Below are 15,878 nucleotides of genomic sequence, written 5' to 3'. Positions count from 1 at the left end.
TTTAAAGTATCGGAAATGGAGATTCAGGATTTCATAGAGAATCTTTTGCATTCTGTTGTATGACTGTAAATGTTCTTTTTAGTATTTAAGTCCTGAATAAAAAATTATGTTGATCAAATAAAAAACCACCATTAAAAAAGAAATCAAAGAGATAATGATAATCTGTTCTTTTCATCAGAAATAAAACAAATAAATTCATGGAAAATATTTAATATTTCCAGATATTAAAATCTATATGTAGCTTGATTTTTCTCATCTGATCTCTTAGTTCCTATGTGTCCTCATCTCGCCTATTTTGTGCTTTAAAGTGTTTTTCTTTCTAAATTCAATTTTGTTTTATTTTTAGTTCTGAATTTTCTCCCTCCCACCTGTTCCTCCCATTGAGAAGTCAAGGAAAAACAAAATCCATTACAAATATGTATTGTCAAACAAAACAAATTCCCACAATAACTAAGTTCCACCCTCCCCCCCCAAAAAAATAATGATATATGCTTTTGCATTTGTGCTTTGAGTGCTGGGCCATCACATCACCTTTTTTTTTTTTTTTTTGCATTGAGTTCATCAATTCTTTATTCTGATGTGGAGATTATGTTACTGAAAGGAGCAAAGTCATTCATAACTAATTATCACACAATGTAGTGAACACTATGTTCAATGTTTTTCTGGTTCTGCTCATTTGATTCAGTGTGTATATAAATCCAGGTTTTTCTGAAATCTGCCTGTTCATTATTAGTATTGCATTTTGAGGTTTTTTTCTTGTAACTGTTTTGACATCATTATCTTCTAAGTTTATTTCTTGATCTTCCCTGTCAACATAGTAACTTTTTATATTCAACTTTTTTTGTTGTTGTTTTCTTCTATTTCTTGACTTTTAACTTTATGTTAAAGTGGGACCCTGCTCCCAGGATGGTCAGGGCATGGTCCCAAACTGCAGGTTTTTCATGCTGCTGTTTTCAGATCTAGTTCTAGAGGTCTATAAGTTTCAATGCTTTGAAAGTGGTATGATCCAAGGAAAGGTACTCTTCTGGACTGTGCCCTAGTCTTTACCCAGGAACAGACCTTATTCATCTGCAGCCACAAGTGCTAATGCTCCTCTTGGCCTTGGAACTATAACCAAGTCGTCCCCCCCCCTCCTAAAGTCCCAAGGGTTCCTTTCTGTCTTGGAAATGGGTTCAGGAGCCCCTGATCCTTAGTGAGTGATCACCAGCACTCTTCTCCATCTGTTTCCAGTGTCCCTGAATCCTTGTTGCCTCAAGAGCTAGTGTTCTTTACTATGAAACTGTGACCTGAAACTGCATATGGGTAAGGCAACAGCATTCTAGTACAGTCAGTGGTCTCCCCTGTAATCTTTTTGACCAGTTATCCAACCCTCTCACTGTCTATAAGAAGAGAACTCCCCAAACTGCTGTTACTGTTGTTGCAGTGGTCTCCAATGCCTACTGTTGCAGTTGTTAAGATGATGGACTCTACATCAGTCATCAAAACTGTCTGGTATTGACTAAGAAATAGAGTGGTGGACCAGTGGAATAGACTAGGTGTAATAGCAGGAGACGATTATAGCAATCTGCTGTTTGATAAACACAAAGAGTCCAGCTATTGGGATAAAAACTCTTTATTTGATAAAAACTATTGGGAAAATTGGAAGTTAGTATGGCAGAAACTTGGATTAGATTAACATCTCACACCCTACACCAAGATAAGATCAAAATGGATATAGGATTTAGAAATAAAAAACAATATTATAAGCAAACTAGAAGATCAAGGAGTAGTTTACCTGTCAGATCTGTGGAAAGGGAAGCAGTTTATGACCAAGGAAGGGATGGAGAACATCATTAAAAACAAACTAGATAATTTTGATTACATTAAATTAAAAAGCGTTTGCCCAGACAAAACCACTGTAACCAAGATCAAAAGAAATGTAGTAAATTGGGAAACAATTTTTACAAGTAGCATTTCTGATAAAGGACTCATTTCTAAAATATACAGAGAACTGAGTCAAATTTAAAAAAAAACCAAGCTATTCCACAATTGACAAATGGTCAAAGGATATGTAAAAGCAATTTGCAGATGAGGAAATCAAAGTGATCTATAGTCATATGAAAAATTGCTCTAAATCATTACTTATTAGAAAAATTCAAATTAAGGCATCTCTGAGGATCCACTTTACACCTCTCAGATTGGCCAATATGACCAGAAAGGACAATGATCAAAGTTGGAAGGGTTGTGGGAAATTTGGGACACTAATGCATTGTTGGTGGAGCTGCAAACTCATCCAACCTTTCTGGAGGGCAATTTGGAATTATGCCCAAAGGGTAACAAAAATGTCCATACCCTTTGATCCAACAATATCATTACTGGGTCTATACCCTGAAAAATGGTTAAAATGGTAAAAACATCACTTGTGCAAAAATATTCATAGCAGCCCTGTTTGTGGTGGCAAAGAATTGGAAATTAGATGAATGTCCTTCAATTGGAGAATGGCTTAACAAACTGGTATATACATGTCATGGAACACTATTGTTCTATTAGAAACCAGGAGGGATAGGAATTTAGGGAAGCCTGGAGGGATTTGCATGAACTGATGCTGAGTGAGATGAGCAGAACCAGAACATTGTGCACCCTAACAGCAACATGGGGGTGCTGATCAACCTTGATGGAATTTCTCATTCCATCAGTGCAACAATCAAGGACAATTTGGGGCTATCTGCGATGGAGAATACCCTCTGTATCCAGAGAAAGAATTGTGAAGTTTGAACAAAGACCAAAGACTATTACCTTTAATTTAGGAAAAAAGTCATTCATTATCTTATTATGTAATTTTACTATCTCTTTTCCTTTATTTTCTTCCTTGAGGATATGATTTCTCTCTCATTACATTCAACTTAGATCAAAGTATTCCATGGAAACGATGTAAAGACTAACAGACTGCATTCTGTGGTGGGTGGAAGGAGGGAAGCAAGATTGGGGAGAAAATTATAAAACTCAAAATAAAATCTTTCTAAAAAAAAGATGATGGGCTCTACCCTGGTGTCACAGTTCTTTCCTAACTATTTTCTCATTTGCTTTGGACTGGAAGAAAATTTTTTAATTAATATTTTATTTGTTTTCCATTTATATACAAATGTAGTTTCTACCTATCATTTTTGGTAAGCTTTTGAATTTTACATTTTTTCTCCCCCTCTTCCCTTCCTTCCCCACCTCCATCCCCTCATAGAAGGCAGTCTGATAATTTTTGCATTGTTCAAAATTGAATGTGTTGAGAGAGAAATCATATCCTTGAGGAGAAAATAAAATATTAAAGACAGCAAAATTATGTAGTACATAAGACATTATTTTTTTAAATTGAAGGTAACAGACTTTGGTCTTTGCTTAAACTCCACAGTTCTTTCTCTGTTTACACATGGTAATCTCCATCGCAGGTACTCTAAAATTGTCCCTAATTATTACATTGTTGGAGTGAACAAGTCCATTAAGGTTGTCACCCCCATGTTGCTGTTAGGGTGTACAATGTTCTTCTGGTTCTGCTCATCTCACTCAGCATCAGCTCATGTAGGTCTTTCCAGGCTTCTCTGAAATCCCATCCCTCTGGGTTTCTAATAGAACAAAAGTGTTCCATAATATACATATACCACAATTTGTTCAGTCATTCTTTAATTGATGGACATTCACTGGATTTCCAATTCTTTGCTCCCACAAACAGGGCTGCTATGAATATTTTTGTACAAGCATCACCAGTCATCTTGACTTATGGCTTGCCATTGTACTCCGACATCTTTGGAGGATAGAGAGAGGTTGATGACTTTGCACAGCTCTGCCTCACATAAATCAAATTCACTTGCAAGTCATCACCCTCTTGATGTCATTGGTCCTCTTCAAAAGCAAAGGATGAACAAACAATCTTGAGTCCAAAGCTCTCTAATTTGAGGTGGGTAGCATGTTTCAACATGAGTCCTTTGGAATTGTTCATTTAGCTTATTTTGGATACCAGGATATAAGTAAAGTTGGTGATGAGTAATTATTTTTACAGTATTTGTTAAGGATCTAAATATTACAGGCACTATACTAAGTAATATAGATACTTAGAGAGATTGCCCACTTTGGAGCTATAATGAAGGAGATAAGTCAACTGACTGTCCCCTAGGAAACCCAACCAATAAATGCATCAGAAGTTGGGGAAAAATCTCTTCTTGTCCAAATTACCTAAGGGGGAGAGCTGTGGATTAGTGGGAACTGGACTATAGTGAAAAGAACATTAGGCTTAGAATCTGTGTGACTGTGGACAATTCTCTTACCTCTTCTGAACCTCAGTTTTCCATCTTTAAAATGAAAACATTGTATTAACATTTCTCAGGACCCAGTTGTAAATTCTATGATTCATGGAATGAATAGGATCTATATAAGCCAAATTCTTTGTAAGGCTAAAGCTTTTTCTCAATTCAGTACTATGATCAAAGTAATGTGATAGATACAAAGATAAATGACAAGCCCCAGACCTCACAGTAATTGCAATCTATGACAGGTGAGAGAATATACACAAATGATTATAATGCAAATAACACAGGTATAATCTACCAGTGGTCATAGAAATAAAAGGTCATTTACTCTGACAGGGTCAGGACAAACTTCATCAAGGAAGAGGCGTTTAAGCTAGTTCTTGAAGGATATATAGGAGTTCAAAGACAGAGATAAAAGCTGGAGAAGGTACTTCCAGATTTGGGGTGTTTGGAGCAACAAAGGTGCAGTAGATAGAGTCAGAAAGTTCTAAGTTCAAACTGACCTCAGACATGTCTTAGCTATGAACCCTAGTCAAGTTACTTAACCTATTTGCCTCAGTTTCCAAATCTGTAAAAATGGGAATAACACCTACCTCACATGGCTGTCATGAGGATCAAGCAAGATATTTGTAAAAATGCTTAGTACTTAGCACATAATATTATATATATGTTAGCTATAATAATAATAATTATTATTATTATTGGGAAGAGGCATTTAGACCAGGAAGCAAGGAATATGAATGGGGAAAATGAGCAATTCAGTTTGTCAATGCCTTAGACTTAGTGAAGAGATGAAATAAAGGATTATGAGAAAAATGCTTTGTTAGCCTTACAGTGCTAGAGAATGGTGAGTTTTTGCTGTTGTTACAGGTGGCATGGGCTGGATGGGTGTCCCCAGCATTGCAGAAGAAACAGCTACCCATACCTGCCTTATTTCCATAATTTCTGAAGTCTACAGAAAAACAGGCTATAGGGGCAGCTAGGTGGCACAGTGGATAGAGCACTGGCCCTGGAGTCAGGAGTACCTGAGTTCAAATCCAGCCTCAGACACTTAATAATTACCTAGCTGTATGACCTTGGGCAAGCCACTCAACCCCATTTGCCTTGCAAAAACTAAAAAAAAACCCAAAACAACAAAACAGGCTATAAATGAAGTAGTCAATGAGGGAGTGTGGAATATAACTGGGCAACTAGCCTTAAACCACCAGCCTTCAAGGGACTTTGTCACAGATTATTCAATCAGTCATAGTACGAACTGGTGGATTCACAGAATTTCAGCATCCCTATTGTCCACCAGAAGTCTCTCAAGCTATAAATTCTGATCTGCAAAGACATTGATCAAATTCAAAATTGGAGGAAGGAGAGGATTCAGAAGATCACACTAAAATGTAAGGATTACAAAAGACTTCTCCTCTCAGTCTCTCACTGCTCTCCTCCCCTCAATCTGGATGATTTCTTTTTTTTTCATTAAATATTTCATATATTTTGAGTTTTAAAATTTTTCCCCTAATCTTACTCCCCCCACAGAAGGCAATTTGTCAGTTTTTACATTGTTTCCATGGTATACATTGATCCAAATTGAGTGTGATGAGAGAGAAATCATATCCTTAAGGAAGAAACATAAAGTATAAGAGATAGCAAGATCAGACAAGAAGATATCAGGTGTTTTTTTTCCCTAAATTTTAGGTAATAGTCCTTGGTCTTTGTTCAAACTCCACAGTTGTTTCTCTGGATACAGATGGTATTCTCCATTGCAGAGAGCCCTAAATTGTCCCTGAATGTTGCACTGATGGAATGAGTGAATTCATCAAGGTTGATCATCGTTCCCATGTTGCTGTTAGGGTGTACAGTGTTTTTCTGGTTCTGCTCATCTCACTCAGCATCAGTTCATGCAAATCCCTCCAGGCTTCCCTGAATCCCCATCTCTCCTGGTTTCTAATAGAACAATAGTGTTCCATGACATACACATACCACAATTTGCTAAGCCATTCCCCAATTGAAGGACATTTACTTGATTTCCAATTCTTTGCCACCACAAACAGGGCTGCTAATGAATATTTTTGTACAAGTGATATTTTTATCCTTTTTCATCATCTCTTCAGGGTATAGACCCAGTAGTGGTACTGCTGGATCAAAGGTTATGTACATTTTTGTTGTCCTTTGAGGGTAGTTCCAAATTTCTCTCCAGAAAGGTTGGATGAGGGGGCAGCTAGGTGGCATAGTGTTATCCACCCTGCACCAGCCCTGGAGTCAGGAGTACCTGGGTTCAAATCTGGTCTCAGACACTTAATAATTACCTAGCTGTGTGGCCTTGGGGAAGCCACTTAACCCCGTTTGAAAATCTAAAATCAGAAAGGTTGGATGAATTCACAGCTCCACCAACAAGTAATAGTGTTCCAGATTTCCCACAACCCTTACAATAGTGATCATTACTGGATGATTTCTTGACCAAATGATTAAATCATTATTAAAACATAAAGTAACCATAAAGGAGTTTTACATTAAAAAATTGTAAATTAGTAGTTTCATTTGGTGGTCTTTTCCCAGCTGAGAGACAAGAGAAAAAAGACAGGGGTTAGAAGAAGAGGTTCTTTCATTCATCACCTCTCTGCAAACAGTTGGGGAGAACAGAAGGGTTAGAAGGTGGGAACTATTCCCATCCCATTCAATTTCCCCTGTCCCTAAGGTTGTATGACAATGCTACATTATCATTTCATCACTGTGTTAGGAACACAAGTTAGAAACACAACATGAAAAGTTCTGAATGTTGGAATGGGGATTTTAAACTTTATTCCACAAGACAACAGAGCCGTCAATGAATTGAAATAGAATATTAATAGATATTTAGTGCTTACTAAGTCTGGATAATACAAATAGAAACACAAGAAAGTCCCTGCTCTCAAGGAGCTCATATTATAATTAAAGAGGTTTGGTTTCATGATCAATGAGAAGACCCAAGGGTCCAGTAGACAAACTGAAGGGTAGGTGGTAGGGTACAGCGAACTTTGGGGAGTCATGTCGGGTCCCATGGTCCCCAACCAATGATTGGAAAAGTGTGATGGGCCTGGGGTATTTATGTTGTATATCTTCAGTAGAGATGGAGATGGGGGTTGGGGGGTGGGGCTAGGGGAAATGGGAACTAGTTTAAACCAAGGGCAGAAATATGGTCCCCAAGTCAGGGAGTAAGTATATGGGACTGGGAAGGAACCCAAAGAGCTTGGATATGAACAAACATACCAAAGGTAATTGAATTGATTTGCTAAAGACAAGAGGTACTGTGTCTGTTGTCAACTAAATGAAACCCACCACTCAAAATGTAGATGAGTCCAAGCTGAGTTGAAAGTATATTAAGAGGAAAATCAGACATTAGTACTGAGGCCCCCACCCTGAATCTTCACTTCTATCCAAGGTACAAAGGAGTCCATAACCCAGGAGAGGCAGAGATTTATGTTTGAAAACCACAAAGGGGAAGGATGAGGAGGGGTTGGGAAAAATAATGAATAATCTTTTCCAAGAACAGGTGGACATAGAAGTTGGATGTTTTGCAGAAACAGATGATCACAAGTGTGATTTGGACCAATTTGGGAAGTATAGCTCAGCAGGGTCAGCTGCTGAGCACCAAGCAGCAAAGAAGTTTAGGAGTGAGCAAGACTTCGGCTCACTAAAGGCTCCTTTCAGCAGACATCCCTATTCTATGTCCAATGCATGTCTGTTAAGGCAACATATAGAAAAACAGACAGATTAATGTCAGGGACACTTCCACACTGATAATCTTCATATCTCTGCAATGAGAATTTCACTGAGAACTGTAACAATTAGACCAGATCCAAGACAGTTCTTCAGAAAGAGGAAGACTGGGATTCCTGGTCTTCATTTTCTTCCATATTTGGTTACTATTACATTGCTTGGCTTTTTTGTTGTTGCTGATGGTTTGCTTTGTTTGCTTTTTACTTTTTGATTTTGTTGAGTTGTGAGAGATTGTTAAGAGGGGAAGCTTCTGCACAAACATGATTGTGGGAATAATGGCAGAAATAATCAAGGCTAGTTTGCTCACTCACACTTTTATCTCTATATTGTTTGTGTGCCTCAGTGGGTCAGATGGTTCTGGTCCATGTCTGGGGCATGATGACTTTGACATAGGACATGTACAGGATAAAAAAAGGAGGTGATATGGAGAAATTTCTGATCTGATACAGAGTATTTGAGATTGTCTCTATTAGCTCAAGGAAAAGCACAAAACAATAAGTTTTCCCAGGGATGTTAAAACTTAAATAATATTAGAGAAGATAGACATTGTAGGGAGAAAATCAGTATAAAAAAGCACAGGTTAACTATTTGTTTTCTGCTCAGGAATTCTACTTCATTATTATTATTATTACTAGTGAGCTCAGAGAGTTCAAAAAAGGAAAAGGACCCATAAATACAAAAGTTTTATAGCAACTCTTTTATTTATCTATTTATTTATTTATTTATTTTGGTGATGGAAAACAATAGGAAACTAAGTGGATACTCATCAATTGAGGAATGACTGAATCAATTATGACATAAATGCAATGGATATTATTGAACCCTAAACAATAATGACAATTTCAGAGAAATCTGGGAAGACCTCAATAAACTGTGCCGAGTGAACAGAGCTGGATCAGGAGGATAATTAATAATAATAATCCAATTTAGCTTTACATATCTATTTCATATTACTTCCATTCATGCACACAGAACATTGTAGCCTACTTGTTTTCATTAATTCTTCATTCCTTTACTGACTAGAAGGCATTTCTCTTAACTTCAATATTTAATTCTTAAAATTTGCAAAGCACTTTGCAAATATTATGTCATTTTATCCTCACACTAGTATGGCAGAAACTACCTCTGAATCCAGAGGTCGCAGAGGTGAGATCTTATAACAGCTGTGGTTCTTTTAAGTGAGGAAATCACAAAAGTCTCTGACTCAGGGGGTAAGAAAAGGTATAAATTTTAATTCACAGATCATTGCAGAAGGTTCACTGGTTACTACAAAAAGTAACAAGTTAATTCAGTTTTTTTTTTAGCAAGGTAAAGATAGTGAATTTCAATAGAAGTCATGAGATTAAGCAAAGAAGAAACAATTGAGTTTGTGAGCACATTAAGGAAAGGAGGGGAGATGAAAAAGAATACAGCTATAACTTAAACAGCCAGACTGACAAAATAAAGTCAGTTAAAATCAGCACCATAGAGAGGGAAAGGTGGGTTTTTTCAAAGGGGTCTTGGGGAAAAAATCAGGTAGAATTAGGGGTCGGATTGGGAAGTACCAGGGAGGAACCAAGGAGTGGCTTAATGCATGAGATCTGGAGGAGCTAAAATTATAGATTAACCTTAAATTCTGAAATTAAGGTTAAGAATTTACTTTGTTAACACAAGGCAGACTAAAGGAATTTATGTTGTATAACTAGGAGAGCCTGGTGAGATAACTTGGAGCCACTAGGTAGGATTAAATAGCGGACTAGTACAATATCAATAAAGGGAAAGTTTAACAGTTTAAAAAAATTAACTAATTTAACAGTATGTCTATTTGCTTGTAACAATACAGCTCTTAATATTAAAAAAAAAAGGAGAAAAAAATGACACTATTTTTCTCTGCCCAGAGTTCACCTGCTTCAGATGGCTGGGAAAGTAGTATTGCAGAAACTAAGTATAGACCAACATTTTACACCTTACATCAAGATAAGGTCAAAATGGATGCACGATTTACACATAAATGATGATACCATAAACTTACCTGGGAAACATGGAATAGTTTAACTGTCAGATCTATGTATAAGGAAAAAATTTATTTATTTATCTATCAATTTATTTACTTATTTTTTAGGTTTTTGCAAGGCAAATGGGTTTAAGTGACTTGCCCAAGGCCACACAGCTAGGTAATTGTTAAATGTCTGAGTCTGGATTTGAACTCAGGTACTCCTGATTCCAAGGCTGATGTTCAATCTACTGAGCCACCTAGCCGCCCCAGGAAAGAATTTATGACCAAACAAGAGATAGACAGCATTGGGAGATGTAAAATGGAGAAATTTAAGTATATTAAATTTAAAAGAATTTGCACAAACAAAACTACTGCAAACAAAATGAGAAAGGAAGCAGAAAACTGGGAAATTTTTTTTTTACTTTAAGTGTCTCTGATAAGGACCTCATTTCTTAAACTTATAGAAAAGGGAGTCAAATTTATAAGCATGCAAGTCGGTCTCCAATTGATAAATGATTAAAGGATTTGAACAAGCAATTTTCAGATGAAGAAATCAAAGCTATCTATAGTCAAATTGGGAAAAAAAAAGCTTTAAATCAATTATTGATTAGAGAAATGTAAATTAAACCAACCACACCTGTCAGATTGGCTAATATAACAACAGAAAAGAAAATGATAAATGTTGAAAAATTGGGACATAATGAAGTATCGGTAGAATTATGAACTGATCAACCATTCCAGAAAGCAATTTGGAACTATTCCCAAAGGGCTATAAAATTGTGCATACTTTTTGATCCAACAACACTATTACTGTCTGTGTCCCAAAGAGATTACAAAGGGAAAAAAAGGGAAAAGATCTATTTGTACAAAAATGTTTATTAGCAGCTCTTTTTGTAAATGGTAAAGAACTGGAAACTGAAGGGATGTCCTTCAATCGGGGAATGACTGAGCAAGTTGTGGTACACGATTATAATGGAATACTATAAGAAATGATGAGGGGCAGCTACGTGGCACAGTGGATAGAGCACCGGGCCTGGAATCAGGAGGACATGAGTTCAAATCCGATCTGAGACACTTAATAATGACCTAGCTGTGTGGCCTTGGGCAAGCCACTGAACCCCACTGCCTGGCAAAAAACTAAAATAAAAAAAACCGGGCCTGAGGATTGAGCCTCAATTCCTAAACTCATCCCACAATCCTCTGTAATGCAGACCTCATTAGCATATGCATATATTTATATCTATGGCCATGGCTGACATGCAGATTTCGCATTTAGGACCCGCGACATGCCGGGAGTTGTAGTCCAAGCGCCTTTTCGGGGACTCCCACAGGAACCCTGTGAAGAGGGCTGCGCGCCGCTTCTCCCCGCGCATGCGCACAACACAACGGGCGCTAGCATGGAAGACCCATCAGTTCAAGCCGGCAAGAGAAAACGCGAGGAGGAGGAGGAGGAGGAGAAGGAGGAGGAGGAGGAGGAGGAGAAGTCGGTCCTGGCTCCAGGGCCGGGAGGAGATAAAGCACCCGTTGGGAATGGAACCGCCGCCTCCAGCCGTTTCCCTTTCTCTGGTTTCCGACTGCAGAAAGTGCTCAAAGAATCTTCGCGGGAGAAAATCATTTTCCTCCATGGGAAGGTACCATTCTTTCCGCTCTTCGGGGGGGGGGGGGCGGTGAGGCGGAAGGGCCCGCACCGAGCCTCACCTTTGTGACTCGCTATTTCCTTTCCGCGCTTGGGCTGCGAGGAATGGACCAATCGTTGAATGAGGGAGGCGGCATGTACCAATCGTTGAATGAGGGAGGCAGGATGTACCAATCGTTGAATGAGGGAGGTGGCATGTACCAATCGTTGAATGAGGGAGGCGGCATGTACCAATCGTTGAATGAGGGAGGCGGGATGTATCAATCCTGAATGAAGGAGGCGGGATGTACCAATCGTTGAATGGGGAGGCGGGATGTACCAATTGTTGAATGGGGGAGGCGGGATGTACCAACCAGGGACCAGAAGAGGGGGAAGTGACAACATTTATTCAGCATGGAACAAAGAGTCATTTCTCTTATTTACTCAAATTTAGTCCCTTGGAGATGGTTGATGAAAAGATGCTCTTTGTTCTAGAATAATCAAGATAGTAAATGATAATAGCTAGCATGTTTTTAAAGAATGAGTTTATTTTGAGTTTTACAGTTTTTCCCCTAATCTTGCTTCCCTACCCCCACCCCCACAGAAGGCAATTTGCCAGTCTTTACGTTGCTCCCACGGTATACACTGATCCAAACTGAGTGTGATGAGAGAGAAATCAAATCCTTAAGGAAGAAACATAAAGTATAAGAGATAGCAAAATTACATAAGATAACAATAGCCATCATTTTTAATCACCTATTTGATTTGCACAAAAAAACCCTGAGGTTTTGTTGTCAATTATTACCTCCACTTTACAGATGGGGACACTGAGGCAGACAGGTTAAGTGACTTGGACAAGGTTGAACATCTGATGCCTGAGGTTAGATTTACACTCAGCTCTTTCTCCCTTGTAGTTCCCCTATTCACTGTTCTAGGTAACTGGCTCCAAAGGCACAGTCTGAGATGGTTTCCTTGTAAGCTTCTTGAGGGCAGGGACAGTCATTTGCCTCTTTTTGTACTTAAGAAAAATTTATTGAATTTGTCTTCTAATGGGGAAAAATACTTGTTCCCACAGGGTTACCTTGAGAACCATACTTGGTGGACTTTAAACTTTAATAATGTGAGCCAGATTATCACTGAGCACCAGGAGACATACTAAGAATGTTGGAGACCTGATGGAGGGGCATCTCCTACTTTTCTACACACTGTTTTAACGAAGGGGGAAGAACAAATGCTTTTAATAATAATAATAATAATAATAATAATAATAATAATAACAGCTCCCATTTATTTAGCCATTTAAGGTTTGCAAAATTGCTTTGTAAATCTCCTTCTAGCCTCACAATAAGAGGTAACTGCTCTTATTATCTTCTTTTTATAGATGAGGAAAACAGATCTAGAAAGGTTAAGGGATTTCCCCAGCATCACACTGTTAATAAGCAGTGATAATGAGCTAGGATTCAAACTCAGGTCTTCCTGCCTCCAGATCTAGCTGTCTGTCCATTGTGCCACCCTGCTGGCTTTTATTATTAGTAAAATTATAACTAAAAAATTGTATTAATAAATATAACAGGACCCCCACAAAAGGGAGCTGGGAACAATCACCAAACATTTGCTAATATTATCCAGGTGCTGAAACATCTAAGACAAAAACTGAAACAATTTCTAATCTCAAGAAGTTCAGCAAGCAGATAGTCTTTGAGAAATTATAGTTGGTTAGTAATAGCAAAGAGGGCACCACTTAGTCCAAATACCCAACGTTCCTACCTTCTCCGGGCCTTGGAATGTCATATTGTCTCACACATGACTAGATTTGATTCTCCTCTTGTTTTTGACCAAGTTCTCTTGGTCTCCCTCATGTTGCTGTCTACAAACCCTCTAGTCACCAAATAACCCTTTAGTCTAAGGGTAGGGAAACTCAAATTCTAATTCTGGTTTCAGCACTAATTGATATGTGCTCTTGAGCATGTTACTTAAACTCTCTGTTAAGGAAAGGGGCCAGATTGAAGTGATAGGGCTCTCCACAAAGACAAGGAGGATAGTGTGAAGTCAAGACAGGCTTCTTCAGGTTTTAATAATTTCTCTAAGCTTACCCGATTCATTCTTTCTCCACAGGTAAACGAGACCTCTAAGGATGGAGATGGGGATGATGCAGTCATTATTCTAGAGAAGACTCCTTTCCAAGTGGACCAGGTGACTCAGCTTCTGTTGGGGAGCCCTGAACTCCATTTGCAGTTCTCCAATGACATCTACAGCACCTACAATCTTTTCCCACCAAGGTTACTAAGCGGTGAGCATGGGGAATAGAAAGGGAAAAAAGAATGATACTGGGAGGTTACTCAGGTTGATTTGCGAGTTTCTAGTTTTCTGTGTGCATACTAACTAGGGGAGTAGTCATGGTTTAGAGAACGGAACAGCCTATGATGTGATGAAAGGCAGAAATTGGCAGAATTTAATATTTCTCTTGTAGTATATTTTAAAATTAAAAGAATATTCATTTGTCCATTTCTGTGTTATTATTCTGAGGTAAAAGCTTACCAGTTTTCTTTCAATTATTTTACTCTAGTTCTTTTTATAATCACTCGTCTGTAAATGCATTACACTTTCGGCAATGCATTCTGTAGTTTTATTTCTTGCTTTTGGTTTAACTTTTGCTTACTAAAACATGAAAACACCAATGTACATTCATGATTCTTGCAACTGTCTTTTTTATTGATTCAGTCTTGACCTTTTCATCAAAAAAGGTTTTCTCCTGCTTCTTCGAAAATGTCTTCACATCCTTGATAAGCAACAGAGAACACAAACATCTGTGTCCTTTGTCTGCTCTCATATCCATAGTTTATTAATGTATTTCTTGATCTCTATAGTTCTGATTAAAAATAAAATAATCCTCCTGTTAGCTTTAACTAAGGAAAGTAGGTTTAGAAATGTTTTATCTCTGTCTCCCCACAGGGCCTCTCTTTTTTCTGTAGATCAAAGGGAAAAGGTTTTATCTGTAAGATCTATTCAAATGGGCATCTCAAAGGATGGCTTTCAAGCTGTGTATTAGATGAAGAGTCATCCTTGAAAGACAGGAAAACTGCTCTGGTTGAATCAATAACAAACAAATGTATAGATAGTCTTTAGGATGGAATTTCTATTTTTTAAGTAATATATTTCTAATCAGAAGTTTGTCACTTAAGCTTTAACTAAGGGTTATAAAATGCAATCTGCTATGTGATGTCTGTCTCCTAAAAATGTTGACTTCACCTATGTCAATATCTGTCTGATTATCACAATGTTAGTAACTTGATCAACATACTTTAAGATAAGAGACATCCTGGATGAGCAGAGAGAAAATCCTATTGTTTGTAAACATTTTTACTCTTCTGCTTAAGTGGACTTCTTGTCAATAGGAATTTTCAGTAAATATTATAAGATTTGAGAGAATTGTATTTGTAAAACCATGTCATCTATGTGAAATCTCATTGGCTGGTCACTAAAAGTTTTACTGCTTTTGTCTAAATTGTCTAAATTGTATAAAAACTCCCCCAAATTTTGGAAAGGATGCCTTCCACCCATGGGTTCTGGAGAATTAAACTTCATTTATAAGACTAACTTTGTTGTTTTGTTTTAGCCAAAGAGAAATTATGGTTAACATCTTTATTTGAATAAATTTGAATAAATCTCAATTTATCTGTCTAAAAAATCTGAAGTAATTGGCCATTCTGGAGTTAATTGCTGGGAGTTGTCATTTTGTTAAATGTACCTATCAATTTACAAGGTGGGAGATAATCATACAAAAGATGTTGTGAATTGTCACAATTCTCAAACAAAAGACTCTTTTAGCCATTTTTTTTCAGGTTTTTTTTTTTGCAAGGCAAATGGGGTTAAGTTTAGCCATATTTTTTTACTTGTCTTTGAGTAATTTTCTGCCACCACAAATAACTCTCACAAATTTTTGGAGTCCTCCTTTAAAGACTATTCCCTAGGGGCGGCTAGGTGGCATAGTGGGTAAAGCACCGGCCTTGGAGTCAGGCGTACCTGGGTTCAAATCAGGTCTCAGACACTTAATAATTACCTAGCTGTGTGGCCTTGGGCAAGCCACTTAACCCCGTTTGCCTTGCAAAAACCTAAAAAAAAAATAAAGACTATTCCCTTTTCATTTTTATCATTCCTGTATTTACCCCCATAATTGTGCCTTGGTTGATTTTTTTTCTATTAGTGAGCCTATCATTTTTCCTGCTTTTAATTCATTTTTTAGGGCTAATTACACTAGTTCTTGTTT

General features: G+C 37.7%; 1 protein-coding gene across 1 annotated transcript in view; it reads left to right on the top strand.

The window, feature by feature from the left end:
- Positions 1-11,375: 11,375 nt before the first annotated feature.
- Positions 11,376-15,878, top strand: part of DCPS (decapping enzyme, scavenger) — a 50,481-nt gene continuing 45,978 nt past the window's right edge. The window contains exons 1-2 of the mRNA XM_074216370.1: positions 11,376-11,627; positions 13,727-13,901. Coding sequence (XP_074072471.1) covers positions 11,394-11,627; positions 13,727-13,901 — 409 coding nt within the window. The 5' untranslated portion in view covers positions 11,376-11,393. The remainder of the gene's footprint in view (positions 11,628-13,726; positions 13,902-15,878) is intronic.

The sequence above is a fragment of the Macrotis lagotis genome, chromosome 1, assembly GCF_037893015.1.
Source record: "Macrotis lagotis isolate mMagLag1 chromosome 1, bilby.v1.9.chrom.fasta, whole genome shotgun sequence".
NCBI classification, from domain to species: Eukaryota; Metazoa; Chordata; class Mammalia; order Peramelemorphia; family Peramelidae; genus Macrotis; species Macrotis lagotis.
This window is presented reverse-complemented; position numbering and strand designations above follow the sequence as displayed.